We start from the raw sequence: 23,084 nt of genomic DNA, 5'->3' as shown, positions 1-23,084 counted from the left end.
TTGATCAAAGTATAAGGTTTTTTTTTTTTTTTTTTTTTTTTTATTTGTGGTAGCAGACATAGTTGTTTTATTTTTGAATGTGGAGATTTTGAAATGCTTTTTTTCTCTATTAATAGCAATATGTTTGATATTAACACTTTGATCATAAGCATCATAAACTGACCTATTTTATTTTGCCCATCTTTATTCTTATTAATTTTAAGCTAACATTTTGAGAAAGATTACTTATTGCTTAGAAATTTAGATGAAATATTGAACTTTAGTGAGAGGCAAGATAAAAAGTTATAAAAACAAAGAATATTAACCTTAAGTCAGAAGATTCAAGATTGAGTTATAGATCTATCATTTACTAATTATGTAACACCTGGCAATTCATTCAGCTTCTCTGTGCCTTATTCTTTTTAATCTGTGAAAGAGAATGTATTAGTAAACTTTGGACCTGTCTTTCAAATAAGTCATGATATTTAGATGAGACAATATACAAGGAAATACTTTGTAAACTTGACATACTGAAGTTGTATTGCTGTTATTAGACTCAAACGTCAGCATTAGTATTAGTTGAGCAAATGAAAATACTTTTCTGTTGATACTTTGAATGTGATAAAAAATGAAATGATAGTAGTACTTTTTATTTGATATTATACACATGACTAAATCTCCTTTTTTTATTTTTGAAATCTTCTGTTGAATAAGCAAATACATTATTTTTTCATAGAATAATCCTGTAGCACTACATGCATTTTATAAATGATGTTGCAATTCATTTATTCACATATTTGATAAAAATAATAGCATCTACAATTTTAGAGGAGGTTACTGTGTGCTTGGTACTACACTAAGTACTATACCCATGCCCCGAACCCACACACAATTTTTAGTTATCATAATTAACCTATGAGAAAAGGATAATTATTACTAGCATTTTGAAAGTTAAGAAATTGAGTCATATAAAAGCTAAGTGAATTTTTCTGAGTGTTATCACTAGTTGACAGGAATCCATATCCAAGATGTCTGACTTTCAATTTGGGAGTAGCAACTATGTCGCCTGGTCTTTCTCCCAACAATATTTCCTCTTGTATGAAACTGGTATAGTTTCCTTATCTTTCAGTAATTTGAATTTATCGTGATATCTTCATATCTATTATATCTACATGAATTATCTCAAAATTTATAACTCCATTACACTGAAAGAGACATAAAATGTGTAAATTTAAAAAGCATGTATTAAATCAATTAATCAAATTAAGCTACCTTTACAAATGCCAAAAACTTGGATAAAATTTAACATTTAACTCTACATAAAAGACTAATTAAAGCGGCCGGGCGCGGTGGCTCAAGCCTGTAATCCCAGCACTTTGGGAGGCCGAGACGGGCGGATCACAAGGTCAGGAGATCGAGACCATCCTGGCTAACACGGCGAAACCCCGTCTCTACTAAAAACACAAAAAATTAGCCGGGCGAGGTGGCGGCGCCTGTGGTCCCAGCTACTAGGGAGGCTGAGGCAGGAGAATGGTGGGAACCCGGGAGGCGGAGCTTGCAGTGAGCTGAGATCTGGCCACTGCACTCCAGCCTGGGCGACAGAGGGAGACTCCGTCTCAAAAAAAAAAAAAAAAAAAAAAAAAAAAGATTAATTAAAGCATGCAGATATTTACAGATTATTATATCTCAGTATAGACTTTGGTATAAATGACTGAAGTAGTGTCTTGCAATAAATAGCATGAGAACATTAGAGTGGCTACTATGTTTAAATATAGAAAATGTGACACCTCAAGTCATATTAAACAAGATGAAAGGATTTCTGCAGTACCTATTTGTTCACATGTCATTTTTAACAAGCAAGTGCAATAGCTCTCAAGTATTGAAAAATGTGGAAGTTCCAACTAAGTGTACTCTTGGAACACTAAATAAATAAATAAATAAATAAATAAATAAATAAATAAGATGGATGAAAAAGATGTACATTAATTGCCTTAATTTTCTAATTGATAATTGACTGCTAATGATTTTACTTTTAAAAAACTTGCTGGCAAAAAAGCAAATATAATTTGATCAGTTGGTATTTACCATATACTATTACCGGAGTTTAGCCAAACTGCAACATCTGAGGGCACAGTCCTCCATAGGACCTCCCTCACTTCTGATACCAACTGTAAGTTCAGGAAATTCTCAGATCCACCCTTAGGTTCAGTAAGTCACTAGAAAGTCTCACAGAACTCACTGAAATCTATTATATTACAGTTATGGTTTATTGCAGGTAAAGATTACAGGTCAAAATCAGCCAAAGCAAGAGAAACAAAGGGCAGAGTCCAAGATGGTTCCAAACACAGAGCTTCTGTTATCCTCAGGACATATTACACTTCTAGAATTGACACACCAACCAAGGAACCTGAATCAGTCTTTGATGTTTGAAGCTTCAATTAGGGTTTCATTACATAAGCATGATTGATTAATTACCTGTTTGATTCCTCACAGCTTTGAAGTTGGGAGAGAAAGCTCCCTAAATCATCTAGTTGGTCAAACTGGCATACTTGTCCCTCAAGCTGGATTATCAGGTATAGTCAGCCCCACCTTAAAATAACACTTCTATTGGGTATGACAAGATTATCTCCTTGAGGCTGAGGGCAAAACCCTGAACCTCTTTTGGTTCATGTCAAATTCTTTACCACACAACTATAAATCATCTTAATTTGTTTTAATGGAAGATTTTTACAAATGTTAGTGCTTATGATCTCTCATATTATGAATTAATAACATGTTGATAAAGCCAAAATGGTATTTTTCACTTAGAAAACAGTGTCATTGGGAGATAAGGAAGAAAATAACTTACAGTAGAATCAGAACATGTGTTGTGGAAGTTTTGTAAAGCCAGTGCAGAGAGAGAGAGAGTCTTTTAAAAGAAAATTACAAAACAAATAATACTGTAGGGGCTGGGTGTGGTGGCTCACGCCTGTAATCCCAGCACTATGGGAGGCCAAGGTGGGCTGATCATGAGGTCAGGAGTTTGAGACCTTAGAGACCATCCTGGTTAACATGGTGAAAAACCCCTCTCTACTAAAAAAAAAAAAAAAAAAAATTAGCCGGGCGTGGTGGCACAGGCCTGTAGTCCCAGACACTCGGGAGACTGAGGCAGGAGAATCACTTGAACCTGGGAGGTGGAGGTTGCAGCGAGCCTAGATTGCGCCACTGCACTCCAACCTGGGTGATAGAGTGAGACTTCGTGTCAAAAAAAAAAAAAAAAAAGAATAAATAAATAAATAAATAAAATACTGTCATTAGCAAGTTTAGGAAACGCTACTAGTATTTTTGAGGCATGAGGCTGAGTCAATTATATTTATTTAAGTGCTCTTCTATCATTCTCAGGAAGCTCCAACGACTTACTTACATTTCCTTGCCTTCAAGTTTGTGTATCCCCACATTATGAGGTTATTGCTGTTATAAACAGTGAAAATGTATTGAGATCTTGCGATTATCTAATCGCCTTTAAAGCAGGGAGTACTATCACCACTTTAAAGATGCAGAAAATATGGTTCTAAAGCTTAAAGTAATTCACCTGAATCACAGTTAGTAAATGCCTGAGCCTTTCCCTTTTCTTGGATGTATTCACTTCTTCCAGTCTCTCCTTTTGAAATCTTTTCCCCAGGTTTCGGTTAATCAATGCTTACTCCAAGAAGCATACTTTTTTATCTATCCATGAAATTAAATGGATTTGCACCCGTACTGATATGTCTATTGTATCCAGAACAAGTGGGCTGAGGGACATATAAATACACTGTCTGGGTTAAAATGCCTGTCACAGATGGCACTACTTCCAGCCAGCAAGTATTATAGGGAGCTAAAAAACATATAGAAAACTTTTAGGGGCAAGATCAGGAAGTAGCACACATGAATCTTACTTACATTCCATTGAACAAAACTTGGACTCACATCACTCTAAGCTGTAAAAGAGACGAGGACATGCAATCTCTATTTTCATGGCCATATACAAAATTCTATTGCTAAAGAATGGGAGAATTAATATTAATGTGTAAAAAGTAGACTCTAGAACACACAAAACATAAAGAATGTTTGGAATTTATTAAAGAATTTAATAAAGTAATATAAAATGTATATGTAAATATCAGTAGTATTTCCACACCAGCAATAAATAGAAAGCATTAGCGAAAAGCATATTTCATTCAAATAATTGTAGAGATAGATATATGGATGTATTTTATATGTAAACATTGAATCATGTAGAAATTTTCAGCTAAAATAGCAAATCCTATTGTTTTAGGAAATACAAAAAGTCCTAAATACATGGAAACAAAAGTTACATTTTTGTGTCTGGAGCTAGATATTGTAAAGGTATCTATTTTTCCCAAGTTATTTTATAGGTGTAATTCAATCAAAATTCTAATATAATGGATTTGAGATCTAAATAAAATAGTTCTGAAGTTTCCTTATAAAATAATGATGTAAAACATTTAATAATATTATGAAAATTAAAGATTGTTGAGGATGGAGTTTTCGTAGAATGCACAGATATTAAAATATATTTTAAAGTTTTTTACCACTTTGATTAAGTTTATTGCTAAGTATTTGATTCTTTTCATTGCTATTATTAAGGGTGTTGTTTTCTTAATTTCCTTTTTATATTGTTGTTTGTGTGTGGAAATGCAACTGATTTTTGAATGTTGATTTTTTATTCTGCAATTTTACTCTTTTGTTTATTAGTTGTAACTGATATTAGTTATAACAGTGAGCCTTTACAGTTTTTTTATGTCTGTGGTCATGTCATTTGCATACAGATTATTTTACTTCTTCCTTTCCAATTGTTTGCTTTTTATTTTCTTTCCCTAATTGCTATGGCTAGGACTTCAGTACTGTGTCGAAAAGAAGGAGTAAAAGTGGGCATCCTTTTCTTGTACTGGATTTTAGAAGGAAAACTTTTAGTTTTTCCTCATGGATTAAGATGTTAGCTATGTACTTTTCATGCATGATCTTTATTGTGCTGCGGTAATTTTATTCAATACCAATTTTGTTGAGAATATTTTTCATAAAGAGATGTTGAACTTTTTCAATTGCCTTTTCTGCATCTGTTCAGATAATTCTGTTTCTAAAAAATTGTGCTAATGTGTTGTATCATATTGATTGATTTGTGTATGTTAAACTATCCTTGCATTCCAGAGATAAATCTCTCTTGGTCATGGTATATGATCTTTTAATGTTCTGTTGCATTGGGTTTGCTAGTATTATATTGAGGATTTTTGCATGTTTGTTCATCAGAAATACTGGCCTGTAATTTTGTTCTCTTGTAGTATCTTTGATTTTGGAATTAGGGGATCCTGACCTTTAAAGTGTTACTGCTTCTTCTATTTTTTGGAAGAACTTAAGACGAATTGATATCAATTCCTCTTTCAGTGTTTGGTAGAATTCATCTGTGAAGCCATTTGTTTATGGACATATTTGGGTTGCTTTATTACTGATTCAATCCCCTTATTTTTTATTTTTCTGTTCAGATTGTCTATTTCTTTTTGATTCAGTGTTGGCAGATTGTATGTTTATTGGAATTTATCCATTCCTTCTAAGCTCTGCAGTTTGCTGGGGTATAATTTTTCATAGTAGTCCCTTATGATCCTTTTTATTTTTTAGGCATTCATTGTAATGTCTCCTCTTTCATGTCTGATTTTATTAAATTTATTAATTTTGGGGACCAGAAGCAGAAAGCTATGGCTTGAATACATCTCCCAAAATTCATAGGTTTGAAACTTAATCCCAGTGCAGTGTTAGGAGGTAGAGCCTAATGAGTGGTGATATGGTTTGGCTCTGTCCCCACCCAAATCTCATCTTGAGTTCCCACGTGTTGTGGGAGGGACCCAATGGGAGGTAATTGTATCAAGGGGGTAGGTCTTTCCTGTATTGTTCTTGTGATAGTGAATAAGTCTCATGAGATCTGAGGGTTATCATAAGAGCTCCTGTATGAACTCTCTGCCTGCTGCCATCCACGTAAGAAATGACTTGCTTATCTTAATGAGTAGCCCCTGACTCCCTTCCATCTGTAGTAATTTCTTTAGCAAATGGTTGCTTGGCCACATTTTTTCACATTTTACCTGCCCACGCTGTGAATTTTCCAAGGTTTTTCACTCTACTTTCCTTTTAATTGTAAATTCAGCCCTTAAGACAATCCTTTTCTGTCACACTTCACTGTAAGCAGTTAAAAGTAGTCACGCAGCAGGGTGAATGCTTTGCTACTTAGATATTTCTTTCACCAGATATCATAGTTCCTCATTCTTAAGTTCTTCATTCCATGAAGTCCAATAATATAGACACAATTCTATTAGTCTTTGCAGAGGTGTAACAGGATGGCATTTACTTTAGTTTCCAATACCTTTTTTCTCATTTCCATCTGAGATCTCATGAAAATTTTATATATATATATATATGTATATACCTGTTTATATAATCACCTTCCTGCCTCTAGAGACAGTTCTAGACTTAAAGTCTATTTTGTCTGATATAAGCATAGCCATCCCTAGCTTTCTTTTGATTATCATTTGCGTGACATAGCTTTCATGCTTTACCATTTGCATGACATAACTTTCTTCAGCTCCTCATTTTCAAACTATGTGTGTCTTTATATGTAAAATGAGTCTCTTATGAAAAATAAACCACTGGATCTTGTTTTATTATTTTTCCCTCTAAATCCATTCAGCCATGCTATGCCTTTTGATTGGTGATTTTAATTCATGTATAGTTAAAGTAATTATTGACAGGTGTGGAATTGCTAATTTCATTTTATTAATTGCTTTCTATATATTTTGCCATTGATTTCTCTCTCTGCTCTCTTACTGTCTTCTTTTTAATTAGACAGTTTTTTTGTAGTTATTTACTTTGATTTTTTTCTTCTTGTATTTTTTGTGTTTATTATGGGCATTTTATTTGTGGTTAGCTCAAAGCTTTCATAAAATATCTTGTAGCTACAAAAGTCTTTTTTACATTGATAGCAACTTAACTTCAATGGAATACAAAAATAAATTTCACCCCATAGAAGGAGAATATTGCAAATGCAATTGGCATTTAAATTTAAACTGTTTTTTTTTTCCTGTGTTATCTCAACTGTTTCCATTTTAATATTAACCAACATCATTATATTATCTGAATCTCTGCTATTTACACATGAGTAGACAAAATAGCATGTGAAAAAAAACACATTATCACTATCAAATAATTTCATTTTCAGGGGTAATTTTTTCTTTGTACTGATGTAAAGGAAATTAGAAACAATGTATAAACCTAAAAATCAGGAATTGTAGTTATAGTTCTAACTTTAACTGTACCACTTGAACATTTTTTTTTTCCTTAAAAAGATAGACAAGAACCACTAGACTAGGTATCAGCAAACTTCTGTAAAAGTCCAGCTAGTAAATATTTTTGGCTTTATGAGCCAGATGGTGTCTGTCACAACTACTCTACCATTGTGGAGTGAAAACAATCATAGACAATATGTAAACAAATGAGTTTGGCCATTTTCTAATTAAAATTTATTCATCGACACTGAAAAGTGGATTTCTTTTAATTTACACAATATTATTCTCTTTTAATGTTTTTCAACTATTCAAAAATGTCAAAATAATTTTTAGCTTACAGGTCTGACAAAAACAGAAATAAGGAGCAATAAAAGTATGAAATATTCTATGGAAAGTGCATAGTTTTGAGTAGTTAGAAATTAGCATTGGCAAGTAAGGAAAAGTGGTAAGTAAAAAACCTTTATTCTAAATAGAATATTTACTTGGTTGCAGTAAATATATTCTACTCTGGAAATAGAAGACTAAGGACAAGAAAGGAAAGAGGCAAACCTACTCCGAAGAGGAGCTATAATGCCCACCCAGTGAAACTTACTTTCTCCCTAAGTCATTCTGCTATTCACTAGCTTTGTAACCATAGGCAATTTCCTTTTTCTTTTTGCCTTAATTAGTTCAACCATAATAATAACTTATAATGATGTTGTGAGGTTTAAATGAATTAATACATGCAAACAACATAAAACTGTGTCTTTCAGTAAATATTATGATTATTACTGATTTTGGTAATGTCATTGTGGTCTTTTTAGAGACGATACTGTCCATCTCCTTTAAAGATAATTGAACTGAGATTTAGGGAGGCAGAGTGTCTTGTCTACAGTGAGACTGACTAGATGGCAATTTGTTGGAGACAGGAATAGAATTATCACTGCTTCTCTGTAAACTTCATTTTCTATATTCATAATAGTAAGGATGTAAAGACCACATACGTTCTGCTTCCTTCTCATACTGACATATTTTGATATGTGCATATTTAAAAATCACATAAAAATAAAATGGAAATGGGTAGAGATAAATGTAACATGATAATTACCATTAGAACTCAAGTAAAAGGATTACTTTAAAAGGAATTGGCCAGAACAATGGATTTAGTATGCTTCTGTTATTTCTAAGAAAGGAACTAAATGAATAAATCCTTCTTATTGCCCTGGCTTGCTTTGTTATATGCAAGATTGACTAATGGATATTGTTTCTGACTTCTACATTTTTTCAAGCACTTTTCAAACACTTTGAAATGCTTTTGTTTTCCTTAAAGCTCTCTTCTTTGCCATAATAGAACTAAAATAATAGATCTAGGACATAGCCTATAATTTTGACACTTCTGCCATGATTGGAGAAAAAACAAGAAAAGCACATGTGTACTTACAGTGTTAACCATGCATGGCTGAAGAGGTCAAATTTCATGATGCTAGAAGAAGAATATAGAAATCAATAAGTCCATCTTCAGAGAAATTCATTTCAGTGTAACATTTTAAAAGACTAAAATTGATGGAATTATAGTGTGTTTGGATTATTAAAGCAGAATGTTAGTTCTAAAACATTCAAATATCCCCGAAAGCAAATGGAATACACTTGAATAAACAAAAGACAAAGACATGATTAGAATAGTGTAGATTTATCTTTTTAAATTTAATACTATTAACAGTGTTTGCTCAAAGTATTTTTATACTTCTTAGCATACATAAAGTAAATGAAATATAAACTTTTAGTCATATATTAACATTTCATTTTATTTAAAATGAATATTTATTGAGACTTGAAAACAAATTCTCTCATTCACCGAGCATGTTTCCTGCTTTGTGAAATCATCATGTACGGACACATTGGATTATTTAGTTTGCATTCACTTTCTTCTCAGCCTAACTCAGTATCTTTAATTTTGCTTTTGCTTTTTATTGTAATTGGGGGGATAATTAATTACTACAGTCAGTTGTCATTTATGCCCTTAGCTGAAGCCAAACCAAGTTAGCAGATTTTGATACCTCTGACTTTAGAGGGCAAAGAGCCCAGTGGGAGTGATTGTGAGGAACGAGTATGAATCAAGAGAGCCTCCATTCTGTACAAAGAAGTACTTTATAATAATCAATACCTTCAGTAAATTCTGTTTGCTATTTTCACTGTGAGACACCTATTTCTCTTTTTGAACAGGATTTTTCTGTCTTCTTCAAGGAGCTGAGAAGTTATTAGCAATAGCATCTTCCTTGATGATGGAGATTTTGCCATATTTTCTTTATGAAACTCAAAACTTTTAACGCAATTACTGCCAATACTCTCAGCACAACACTGAATTATTGCAGTTTCTTTATCCTTGGTAGTGCACTTCTCAGTGTTGTTTACCTTAATGAATACTCTCTACCCTTCCTTATTTATTTATTTGCTTATATATATTCTAAATTGAGTCTTGTTTTCATGCAGTGATACACATAAGTGGTTAAGAATGTGTTTTCCTACCACTAACACATTTGAAAAACTGTTTAGAAATTGGTGTTTGCTTTCATTCTCTAGATTAATTCTTTCACTTTCCTGTGTTAACAGCTTCCTTGGCTATTTTTATTATTATTCTTCCATATTATGCTACTCTGAGTTGCTAACCTAGTAAAATAGCAGTGTTGTGCCTTAACAATGTCTACTAATTCTTCTGATGAATATAAGTTGTTTTGTATATTCTGTAGCCTTTTACATGCCTCTAGTGAATATGCTGGTATTTTATTTTATTGTCATTTTAATTATTAGGTAACTATGTAGGTGGTCAAAATAAAAGATGCATTATCAAGCATCAGAAAATGTATTGACTGAAATACTGAGTAGACAAATAGAAGAGATGCATTAGTACAAAGTTGTAATTTTCATTAGAATTACGTTAATAACAATGACAAAGTATAGCTATTGTCAAAATTAACATTGTTATATATTATAATTCTAAGTTAAATGGATAGCATAAACATCTCCTGAAAAAAAATTAAAAAAAAAATTCTACCTAAGAACACATTTGATTTTTTTTTTTTTTTTTTTTTTTGCTATTGGAATCATTATGTTTTAAACTTAAAACTAAAAATAATAGTTTTGCATTCCAGTTATTGTTTTAGGAAGGGTTCTTTTTAAAAAATCTTTAAATATTAATTTTAAGAGGATTTTTTTAGTCATTAGAAACTGAGCTTGAATTCCATGTGTATTTAGATATAAGAAAGACTAGTTTAGATGTAAAATTCAGAAATAGCCAAATTTATGTACTTTTCATATGATGTATGTTCAATTAAAAGGTCACCAGAAACTTACTGGTAATGTGCATTTAAATTTTAGCTCTTAGGTAATTGATCTATACGGGAATTGGGAGTACTAGTCAGCCAAATTTGGGGTGGGAAGTTTAAAATAAAGAAATATAGAATATTCTTATTTGTCCAGTAAATATTAGTTGACTGAGTAGAAGTATTGTATGTAAAAATTCTTATGAAGCTTTTTTTTTTTTTTTTTTACCTGAACCAAGATAAATTCTCACAATGCAAACCTCTGATACTCACCTCAAAGCAATTAGATTATTCACTGGAACAGTTCGATTTCACAAGCTTTCAAAATCTGCCCATGGTTAATGAAAACCATTTAAATTGAATGTTACATGCAAGCTGATCAAACTGCACAGACTACATGAAGTTGCTCTCCATTGGTTTTAACATGCTTCAGTGATGCTTATAAATCTTATTTCCAAATGCAGAGCTAGAAAAGGAAATAGTTACTGGCTTGGGGTTCTTAATTCTGCTTAAATAAATGTTTCAACCTTTATGGTTTCCCAATTAATATATAGCAACACAAATGCAAACTATTGTGACTGAAGAGTTGCTTAAGTGTAAATTGTAAATCCCTACTCTTTTACCGGTTTCTTTGTTGTTGTTGTTTGTGTGTGTGTTGCAACTTCATTGTAATCTAAGCATGGAATTCAGCTAGAAGTAGAATAAGCATCTGTGTGGAAGTAAATTATGTGTTGGTGTAGTGAGACTTTGGTAAGTGTCACCCTTGGAATTGTTAATTGAATTTGGGATAAAAATAGATGAAAAGAATCTTTGTTAATTAGATGTTGGCACTATCTGGAAGTTGTTAAATAAGTAGAGACAAATATTAATTTAAAAACATGAGAATGAAAATCCCTGTAGAAATACTATGAAAGATTTTATGTAGATGTAGTTTATTTTAAAAAGTAGTTAAATTTTTTTCAGGATAAGTTTAAGTGCCTATGCTATATAAGAGTTATAAATAAAAATAATCAGTAAGGTAAAAACCATGACTTTTTTATTTTGAGGAATAAATGAAGATACATTTTAAATGTTTTTGAAGACATCTTCTAAATTGTTTGCCAATGCAGGGCAGGAAAATCCCCCTGCAATCAGATCACAGACTTATAGTCCTGACCTTGATAAATGTTTAAATTGTGTATGCAACGAATCATTTCATTGATTAACAAAAGGCATTACAGCATAATATTTTTAAAACGTTTTGAAGGAATCAGACCTGATTCAGAAATCTCTCTGTTGTGTCTTTTTCTGTATGACTTTAAGTATATTACATATTTCCTCTATGTTAGTTGCCTCATTTGTAAAATAAAAATAAAAATACCAAATTTACAAAGTTACTGGAAAGACTAAATGAGGTAATGTATGTAAATTGCTTTATATCATATGGGGCATGTAATAAATATTCAAGACATAGCTATTATATAGGTAGAAGTTCTTAATTAGAAATTTAATTTCTCAACTCCCATTTCTTCATGTATATTAATATTTCAGAAAGATAAAGAAAGGAAAATGAAGTGAAAACTAAATCAATTTGCATTGATTTTCCTTTTTCATTGGAGAATTCTATTGGCAGAAATTAGTGTCTTAGATACCCTTAGAATTCCATTTTTCTGTCCACAAACACCGATTCATTCTAAATCTAAAGCAAATACACAATGTGCTTCAATGCAGTGAATCATATTACCTAAGCTGCAATATACTTGCAAATACATTTTAATATTATATTTTAAGACACAACGAAATTGCCTATTACTTTGAATTTACAAAACATCTCTTGATGACTTTCATTAAACTGCCCTTCCATAATCCTACTGCTACCCTCCTTTACGGTTGCTTATGCCTTCTACTTTATCTGCCTCCTCTCTCTAGACAGTGACTTTCCTACAAAGCCATTGCAGTATTTCCCATTCTTTTATTTCCCCAGTGAACTCTTCCCAGAATCCTTTTTAACCTTGAAGCCTATAATATGAATATTTGGAAGGCCTTCAAGTTTACATAGTCCTCTATGTGGATAACTAATTTTCTTCTCCATGTATACATCCTGTGTACCTTTCTGTCAATTTTTCCAACTCCTCATAGGCTTTTTTTTCATTCATGTAGCCTGTCATCATTTGACATTCTACAGATATTTCTAGAGTGCCTCCTGTTTGTCAGTCAGTGTCCTAAGAATAAGTGATGAATTGGAAACAGTTTCTAGTCTCAAGGCACTGTGTCAAAATGGTTGGTGAGAAAACTAACATCCAGTTGTGATAGAGTAATCACTTGCATGACATGAGTTACTGGAGAATACTAAGGAATTCTGTAACTCCTTGGGAAGACATTGTCCCCGAATTCAGCTGAAAGATGTAAAAGACTAAGTGACTAAGAGGCAGTTAAAAAGGAGGAAAGGTAACCCAGGTGAATATAAAATCTCACAGCCAAGATGGCACTTTTTATATGTGTGATGCAATCCTTTCAGTAAACTAGAGCATGCGATATGAATAGAAAGATAAAATTGAAGAAGCAAGTGGAAGACAATTCATTATTGTTATTGTCATTAATAGTGGTTAATGTACATCCAATTTGACTAAGTATTTTACAAACAAATATAATGTAAAGTAGATATTATTTGCCCTCCATTTGATATAAGAAGAACCTGAACTTGAGGTTAAATAGCTTGTACAAGATCTTACAACCAGCAACAATTACATGGGCCAGGACTCATCCTCAGCCTTTCAAGCATATTTAAGGAATGTTTTACTTCCAGGAATCACCTCTCAAACTACTTGCACCTGATTACTGTTAGGTGGTGCAAAAGCAATTGTGGTTGTTGCCATTAAGTATAATAGTCTCAGCATCTGATTCCAAGAAATCTCAAACCTGGAAAGAAAAGTTAATATAGATGCAAAGTTTATGAAAAGAAGCAAATTTATATAATGTGCTTAGCACAGTTTCTGGCACATTATAAGAGCTCAATAAATAATTGTTATTTTTGTTATTGTAGTTTTACTGCTTCCTTTTTTTTTTTTTTTTTTTTTTTTTTTTTTTTTTGCCTCTTTAACTGGAAGTAACCTCCACAAGGGAAGGAAACTGTCTGCATTTTCCTCAGTATTTTGTGATACTTAGAACAGTGATCAAATGAATATTTGTTGAATAAATGTATTAATATTTCTTAAACCTTCAAGAAATCCTAAAATTTTGGAATATAAAGATATTTAATAGTCTTTGTTATTTTCTAACAAATCACATTTTCTTCATGATAACATATTTCCTTAAGTTTTCAGGGCATCAACTTGCACTGATTTTTTACCTCTCTTTTAAGAGGACATTTTACATCATTTAAAGAACTTCATGAAATAGTGTAATAAATCTCAATATTTGTTTTTTAATAATTATTTACATTTTCTAGAATGTTCTTCTCCCAGATATCCACATTGCTTGTTCCCTCTTGTCCTCAAGTCCATACTCAGAAATCACCTAATTTGTAATTAAATTATACCTCACAGCATCCTTCACTTGGTTTGATTTTCCCTTTTCTGTTATCAGCATTTAAAAATATACTCTGCTTATTTTTGTTTATAATTTATTTTCCCCAATGAGAGTACAATTTCCATTAGGAAGGATTTCTGCCTTTTTCCCCCGATTATAGTTTCCTAATACTTGTATATCGTCAGTGCTGAATGAATATTTTTAAAATAAGTGAATCTTTCCAAGATATCAGAGAAAAACAGTTGTTCATAGGCAAGGAGCTAGAAGAGGGTCTGTGGCAAGACATGGTAGTGTTCAAGCTGGTAGAAAAAAAAAATGAGGGCTAAGGAATTTTGCAGACTGGAGGCCCAGCCACCAAGACTACGGTTGTTTATTGTGTGGGGTCAGAGCTTGTCAGAGCCAAAATCAACCTGACAGAGGCGAGGATATGAATGAAACCTAGAAGACTGGCTTGAAAACTGTTAGGAAGTCAGGGACCCTGTACAGAGGGACTGGATGAAGCCACGGAAGAAGAACATAAATTGTGAAGATTTCATGGATATTTATTAGTTCCCCAAATTAATACTTTTATAATTTCTTACAGCTGTCTTTACTGCAATCTCTGAACATAAATTGTGAAGATTTCATGGACACTTATCACTTCCCCAGTCAATACCCTTGTGATTTCCTATGCCTGTCTTTACTTTAATCTCTTAATCCCGTCATCTTCTTCGTAAACTGAGGAGGATAAATGTCGCCTCAGACCCTGTGATGATTGCATCAACTGCATAAATTGTAGAGCATGTGTGTTTGAACAATATGAAATCTGGGCATCTTGAAAAAAGGACAGGATAACAGCAATGTTCAGGGAACACCAGAGATAAGACTTCTGGCCACCGGTTAGCCAGACAGAACAGAGCCATATTTCTCCTTTTTCAAAAGCAAATAGGAGAAATATCGCTGAATTCTTTTTCTCATCAAGGAACATCCCGGAGAATGAGAATGCGCCCTGAGGGTAGGTTTACAGACGGCCCCCTTAAGGCCAGCCATCTTTTATGGTCGAAGCCGAAGGGATGAAATAAGCCCTGGTCTCCTGTAGCGCTCCCAGGCTTATTAGGATAAGGAAAATTCCTGCCTAATAAATTTTGGTCAGACAGGTTGTCTGCTCTCAAATCCTGTTTCCTGATAAGATGTCATCAATGACAATGCATGCCCGAAACTTCATTAGCAATTTTAATTTCGCCCCATCCTATGGTCCTGTGATCTCGCCCTGCCTCCACTTGCTTTGTGAATATTTTATTACCTTGTGAAGTATGTGATCTCTGTGACCCACACCCTATTTGTGCACTCCCTCCCCTTTTGAAAATCACTAATAAAAACTTGCTGGTTTTAAGGCTCAGGAAACATCACGGATCCTGCCGACATGTGATGTCTCCCCCGGACACCCAGCTTTACATTTCTCTCTCTTGTGCTCTTTCCCTTTATTTCTCAAACCAGTTGAGACACTTAAGAAATAGAAAAGAACCCACGTAACCATCCGGAGCGGGTTCTCCCAATAGAAAATATGACGTGTTTGAGAGTGTCTAGAAGGAATGGGTCAGGCTGTTATAAGCTTATGAGCAACCAGAAAACACAAATAAGGATCAAGACAAAGCAATAAGCCAGAGAGAAAAAGCACACAGATGCCCGAGATTGAGTTGAAGCACTTTAATTTTGCTAATCCCATCCTTCCTCCAACTTTTTCCAGGTACTTTTTGCCACAGGAATATTTAACAACTTACAGTGCTAGGAACACAAAGTAGTAGAAACACAAAATGCCTGTGATCTTCTATACACCTAAAAAATCTTCTGTCATGTTTGTCTGGTAAATTCTTAGTCAGTCTCTAAAATCCTCACTTAGATATTGCATGCTTTGTATTGTCTTCCATGTTTCCTGATGCATTTGCAAGTCACTTTTAGTTGCAAGTGACAGAAAACCATTCCAAATGAGTTTGGGCACAAAAGGGGAAATTTGGGGCTTGGCTCATATTACTAAAATGCCAAGGAATGATTTAAGGATGCCTAGAATCAGGACCAGAAGCAATTTATTAGGGCCTCATCTCTTCCATGTGTTTTCTGCATGTGTAGGAATTAATGAAAAAGAGTACCCCATTGATATTCTACCAGTTTACCTTCCTTAGTAGATAGAGAGAATAGTTTCCCATAGCTCAGCCAGAAACATGTAAAGTAATAATATTCTGATTTCCCTGGCTTGGATCATGTGCCCACCCATTTTCCATGGGCTCTTGGTTCCTTAATTGACAGTCTGTGGGATTAGAATAAGAAAGTCTCCAATGAAAATATAAGATGTTATTATCAAAAGAAATGTGAAGGGATACCTAAAAGCAAATGTCAACAGACACCTGATAAATGATGATTGAACAGAAAACACAGTTGAGAAATATTTATCTTGAACAGCATTCCATGAGCTTTCAGTGGGCTGCTAACTCACTGAAAATATATGCAAAACTTTGCCTCCATATGAATCTGTCCAGGGAGGCGTCCAATCTTAATGATGTACAAAGGATTCCAGAAAGGGTATCAGCCCTTGGAAATAAAATGTTTATGCTTCCTAGCCCAGCCTGCTATTAACTTCTCCTGATTTAGTAGACTGCAAATGTAAAAGCGGAGCCATTTGAGGCAATGTTACAAATTAGGAAGTATAAGGATATGGAGTTAAGTTTTATTTCACTCTTACTTCTTAGTCCATTTGTGCTGCTGTGACAAAATGTCTGAGACTGCATAATTTATAAACAATGGAAATATTTATCACAGTTCTGGATACAGGAAAGTCCAACATCAAGGCATCAGCAGATTTGGTGTCTGGTAAGGACTGCCTTCTACTTCCATTATGGCACCCTGAACAATGTGTCCTCACGTGGCAGAAGATGAATGGCAAAAGGCTTACTTAGCTAGTACCCTTGAGGTCTTTTATATTGGTACTAATTCCGTTTATCATCTCCTAAAGACATCACCTCTCAAAACTATCAGATTGGGCCCTAGGTTTCAATATACAAATGTTGGGGGTTGGAGGAGGGCATATATTCAAACCACAGCAGTTCTCCTCATTAATCTGTCTTTATCTTAATCTGATCATTTGTTAAACATGAATCATACCCCCTTTGTAGATAAAACTAGTTTAGCACAGTGCTTGTACGTAGTGGGTTTTTCAGTACAGTTATATAAGAACTGGGTAAACAACAGGACTTGTACATAAGTGGTTCCTCCTACTCAACATGTAATCATATTTGGAGTAGTGTCTTAGTCTGTTTTGTGTTGCTATAACAGAATATCACAGACTGGATGATTTTTAAAGAAAATAAATTTATTTCTGAAAGTTCTGGTGGCTGGGAAGTCCAAGGCATGACACTGGCAACTGGCATCAGCTTCTATGATGCCTTATCCCATAGCAGAAGGATGGAAGGGCATAAAAGCATGTGAGATGATACAGAGAGAGGATGAGGGGCAAACTCCATCCTTTTATCCAGAACCCACACCAGTAATAAATAACTCACTCCAGAGATAACAGCCTTAATCCATTTATGAGAGCAAAGCCCTCAGGCCCTAAAAACTTGTTGAAGGTCTGACCTCTTAATACCATTACAAAGGCAATTACATTTCCACATAAGTTTTGGAGGGAACATTTAAATGATAGCAAGTAGGCCATGTTGTTTAGCAGTGAGGCATCCAGACCTATGTTAGTTTTCTTGTAGGCAAATTGCTTGGGCCCTCCCTCTGACAACATTCCCTCTCAGGGAGAGCCTAGGGAATATTTTGAGACCATCAGCTGCTTTTCATTCTATTTACTGTCCCAAGCTGGTGCCCTAGCCATCTCTTGTGTTCACTTCTCAAACCAGCTAAGAGAATTTCCTAAAGAAGTCTGTGGTACCTTAGGCTCTAGTGATTTATTGGTGAACTCTTCACTCTTTAAAACAGATTGAAGAAAACGCTTAACCCCAAAAGGTGAATTTTTAAAAGAGAACTACTAACTTCCCCCCTTTCCCCAGTGTCAGAAATAATCCGCTTATTAACACCCACAATTAAATCAGGTGCTGAAGCTTTGGTTTCATAACTACCCAGGATAATTTATTATTGGGGAAAATAGCATATTATAGTGGTAGAGAATATAGAATATGTCATATTCATTCTTCTGTATCAAGAGCCAACGTTTTTGGACTTGATTCATTTTTACAAAACAAAGTTAGCATGTTAGTGGTTGAAAAATATGTCTTTTTTGGAACTAATTGTCATGTATACACTGTAGCAAACTTGAAGTTTAGAATTTTAAAAATCATAGTGGCTCAATTATATTTGTACTTTTTTTGAATGAATTTGATTTCTTGATTATTTTTAATAGGGACATTAATTCGTCTTTTCACTGATTCATTCAATAAACTTTTATAGATGGCCTGCTTTATTTCAGGCACCAGGACATATTTGAAAGTCATTTGTTTATTAAACAAATGTAAGCTGATCTATAAACTGAGAGTTATATTTGCTCTTGAAATAGTTTTTAAATGTCTCCCTTCACTTCTGAATATATTAATAATAGAACAAAGCATATAATTTTTAAATGGCCTGGTACTTTGTATTAGCATTTCTGTTAGTCATAGGTGTTGTCTCTAGTGGAATGTCAACAAATGATACTTGAATATTTTAAACTTTATGATTAATAAAATCTCATAATATCTCAATTGTAACATAATATTTATGCCAAAAGCAACATGTTAAGAGTGTAATATAAAAATAATATATCTAGGAGCTATTTTTTTTATTCTTGTCATTCCTTTGATGTAATCTATTTCCACGTTGACTAATGTGAAAAGAATGTTTCTGAAGTTTTGTGTACCCTCCAAATCTTTATCTTTTGTTATTTTTTGAATTAATTAGGTTCAGATCTTTGTTTTCCCATATCCATGTATTATTTAATTCAACACATTTTTAGTGAATACCCTGCACATAATAACTTGATGTGCTACTTCATATGAAAATGCTGTTTTCCATGAAGCATTCTTTTGAAAATTATTTTCTCAGGAGGTATTATTAGGACTTGTGCTAGCTAAATAAATAAGCAAAATGAGGAAGTGGAGAAATGGAATAATAAACTTTAATGAGTGCTACATGCACAAAAATAAATAGGGATATATTGTAAAACGTGTTCGATGAAAAGACACATTCACTCTGAGGAGTGGTATCTCAGCTGTTTTTAAAGATGGGATTCTGTCCCCTGTGATAGCTGAGGAATAATGTTTTAGACAGGAAGATCATCAAATTCTTCAGTTCTGTGTAGGTAAGAGACAGGTATGTTTGAGGAATGGAAAGGCCAGTGTTGCTGAAGCAAAGGGCTCAAATAGGACAGTATAGACCTTGTTAAGAAGTTTAAATTTTGGCTAAATAAGCTGGGAAAACATTAGTTTAAAAAAAATTAAATTATTTTATTTTATTTTATTTTATTGTATTTTAAGACAGAGTCTTGCTCTGTCACCCAGGCTGGAGTACAGTGGCACAATCTCGGCTCACTGTGATCTCTACCTCCCAGGTTTAAGGGATTCTTCTGGCTCAGCCTCCTGAGTAGCCGGGATTGTAGGTGCCCACCACCATGCCTGGCTAATTTTTGTACTTTTAGTAGAGACCAGTTTCACCAGTTGGCCAGGCTGATCATGAACTCCTGACCTCAAGTGATCTGGCCACCTTGGCCTCCTAAAGTGCTGGGATTACAGGCCTGAGCTGCCGCGCCAGGCCAAACATTAATTTTTTTAGAAAGCTGAGGGGTTACACAATATAATTTAAGTTTGAAAGATGTACCTGGCTGCTTTGTGGATAATAGATTGTAGATGGACAAGAGTAAGAGTGAGGGAGCCAATTATTTGATGATTACAGTTATATGAGAGAGAAGAACATATAACTAGAAAAGGATATACCAAATGCTCAAATACCAGAGATTATATAGCAAGATCAGCTGATGTCATGGACACATGGTGGTAGATACGGCATTGAAGTAGTGTCAGGTAGCAGGGCAAACACCCAACCCCTTGATACCATGTTTTTTTCAGTTAATGATTATTCGTCTTGTACATGTTGGTCTTGTAATTTCCACATGTAAGTTTAATATTATTCAGATCTTATTGTGCATTAAATACTATGTACATTTATTTCTCCCAGAACTAATATTGACTAATACCTGAGTTGATAATACAATAAAATATGCCATGAAATAAATAAGTTACAGCATTAATATAATGTAAACTATTTTCAAAGTGATGTATATATATACATATATAGCAAATGTATTTTAAAATGCCATTTTAAAAAGGCTGAAGCACTATTTTTCACTCTATATATTACTATGATCATTTATGCTGTAACTACCCGATAATTTGTTTTTTAATTGAAATAATTATGTCATTAAAATTGAGCTGAAAGTTTGCAAGAATTAACTGCTTTCTGAATTTGTGTTTGCAAATTAATTAAATTTGGTAAAATAATGGACATTAAAATTATAATAATAAAACAAATTTAATACATGTTCATGACAGAATTACAAAATATTTTTTAAGTCCAGCTATGTATCTGCTTATATTAAATTGCAGATGGGCTATCAATGTACGCGAAATTGCTGTGCTCATAGTCTTCAACCTTCAATCTTTTTATTTATGTTCCTTGTATACTTTAAAAATAGAGACCAAAAAACATTTTTATTACATCCTATAAATTAATTTAGAAAAAAATTTCTGAATTAATGGCACATTAATACAAATACATCATTGATTTAGATGCACTTCCAACTAGAAAATATTTTCTTAAGTAAATTTCACAGTGCTTTAACCTCTTCTTGGCAGAGATGTTATGAAGTTTTATAAATATTATTCAAAATGGTGACCTACATTTAAACATATATTTTGAATAATAATTCAAAAATGTAATGTTCACTTTCTGGTTATTTTTTAGTGTTCATTAGTTCTTAATCACATTGAAGTAAATTCATTTTCTTTTTTTATTTTATGCTCTATTTAGACTTTAAAGGCATAGTGCTTTTATTTTGCAGATTGTTGCCTTGCGTGAACAAAATGTTCATATACAAAGAAAAATGGCATCAAGCGAGGGATCCACAGAATCAGAACATCTTGAAGGGATGGAACCTGGACAGAAAGTCCATGAGAAGGTATGACACACACCACATGCTCTTACATGGAAATGTTTACTTCTTATATCATTTGACAGGAAATATAAAAACCACATAATGAACATTTTTTAGTTTTTGTTGATTCTTTGGTCAAAAGTTCAAGGTTTATGATGATTTCCTTTCTCATTTTTTGTTCTTATTTTGATTCTCTTAAATATAATACGTATGTGTATATGTTGTGTGTATGCATATACACATATTTGAATTTTTTACCTGCTTTTAATTGATTCTCTTAAAAGTATTTCAATTATATAGAATTGAATTTATAATATATATAAATAATATAATTTAAAGTACACATACACACATTGTGTGTGTGTATATATGGCATATACATATAAGTACATATATAGGCAGGACTATTTTAAGTCTTAAACAACACTTTTGAATTGTAAGTGATATAATATACAATTGGTAACTTACTGGTTGTTTATCACTGCAAAAATTGTTGGTAAACTTTTATTTGATTGGTATTTTTCCTGCATTGTTTTCAGCAGTACTCTTGTTAATGAGAGATAACATAAAATGATATGTGAAGTCATGGGACTTTTACCATTTTTTATAATGTAATGATTCTCCCTTTGGGTGAAGTTTAGTCTCACTCAAAGGAAACTAGCACTCTGTTGCTCCACTAGCAAAAGACAAAAGGTTTCTGTGCAGGACCACTTCTTTCCAACACAAGAGGAAGAAGGTAAGTTATTGGCAGGTCCAGAATCAGATGAAAATTACACAGAGGCATTCACACATCCTGTGTTGGAAACTCAGGAGAATCATTTGCCTGTAACAAGTTATATCTTTGGATTCTTAAGCTCCTAAATGAAGACCACATGAATCAGCTAGCTAAATTGCTGTAATTGAAAATGTCAAGAGTTTCTAAAACCTAGCCATTAAGAAGCAAGTGACTGGACAATACAATAAATAGCATTAGAATTCTACTATAAATTAAGTTTATCATTTCCTTACTTACGTGGTTAGAAAAAATAGAGGGACTTCTTATGTTTCTTCCTTCAAGTAGAAAAGCAAAATAAAGTAAATAAATCAGATGAATTTCCAGAGAGAAGCTTCTATTCTGGTGGCTGACAAATGAACAGATCTTCATATAAGACCATAAATTTAGCCTTTAGCCATGTATTTAATAGAAATCTTAAGCTCAATATAAAATGTAAACTACAATTTGACGTATTTCATCAGCTGTATCGGAGATTAGAATAAAATTATTTCTCTTTCCTTCAACTAAATGAACTGATACTGCTTCAGTAGATATACCACCAAGCTCTTTAATAAGGCATTTTCACTCTACACTCAGTTTAGGAAACCAACATGTAATTTGATATTGCTCTTTCATTTTAATTATGTCATTAGTAGTATACCTCTCCTCAGAGAATTATAGAATCACAATTGGTTCGTTATAAAAATGGATTTTATGGTCATCCAGTCTTTTTCATAGAAGGCTACAAATTGTTGTTTTCTATAATAATGCTGTATTTATGCTAATCTAGTCCAGAAATGAAGAAATATACCTTTCTCAGACATGAACAACTTGAGATTTTGTTTATCTTCTACCAGATTACTTCATACTTAAAGCGTTCTTCTTATGGAGGGGGAGGGCAGGGAATGCTCACACATATATATTTTTTTCAAATATTGTTTCATCAAGATATTGTTAGCAGCAGCAAATCCATACAGGTCTGTAGCAACCTCAATTCTTGCCTTCTCAGAAGAAAGAAATTGACTGTGGGCATGAGGCAAAGGGAGAGACAAAGGCAAGTTTTAGGGTAGGAAAGTTTTAGA

General features: G+C 33.3%; 1 protein-coding gene across 4 annotated transcripts in view; it reads left to right on the top strand.

Annotated features, from left to right (window-relative positions):
* Positions 1-23,084, top strand: part of PPFIA2 (PTPRF interacting protein alpha 2) — a 499,294-nt gene that overhangs the window by 328,458 nt on the left and 147,752 nt on the right. For all 4 annotated transcript variants that reach the window (XM_028828829.2, XM_077952487.1, XM_077952486.1 and 1 more), the window contains 1 exon segment: positions 21,156-21,272. In XM_028828829.2, coding sequence (XP_028684662.2) covers positions 21,156-21,272 — 117 coding nt within the window.

The sequence above is a fragment of the Macaca mulatta genome, chromosome 11, assembly GCF_049350105.2.
Source record: "Macaca mulatta isolate MMU2019108-1 chromosome 11, T2T-MMU8v2.0, whole genome shotgun sequence".
NCBI lineage: Eukaryota > Metazoa > Chordata > Mammalia > Primates > Cercopithecidae > Macaca > Macaca mulatta.
Note: the sequence above shows the minus strand (reverse complement) of the source record. Positions and strands in the feature narration are given on the sequence as shown.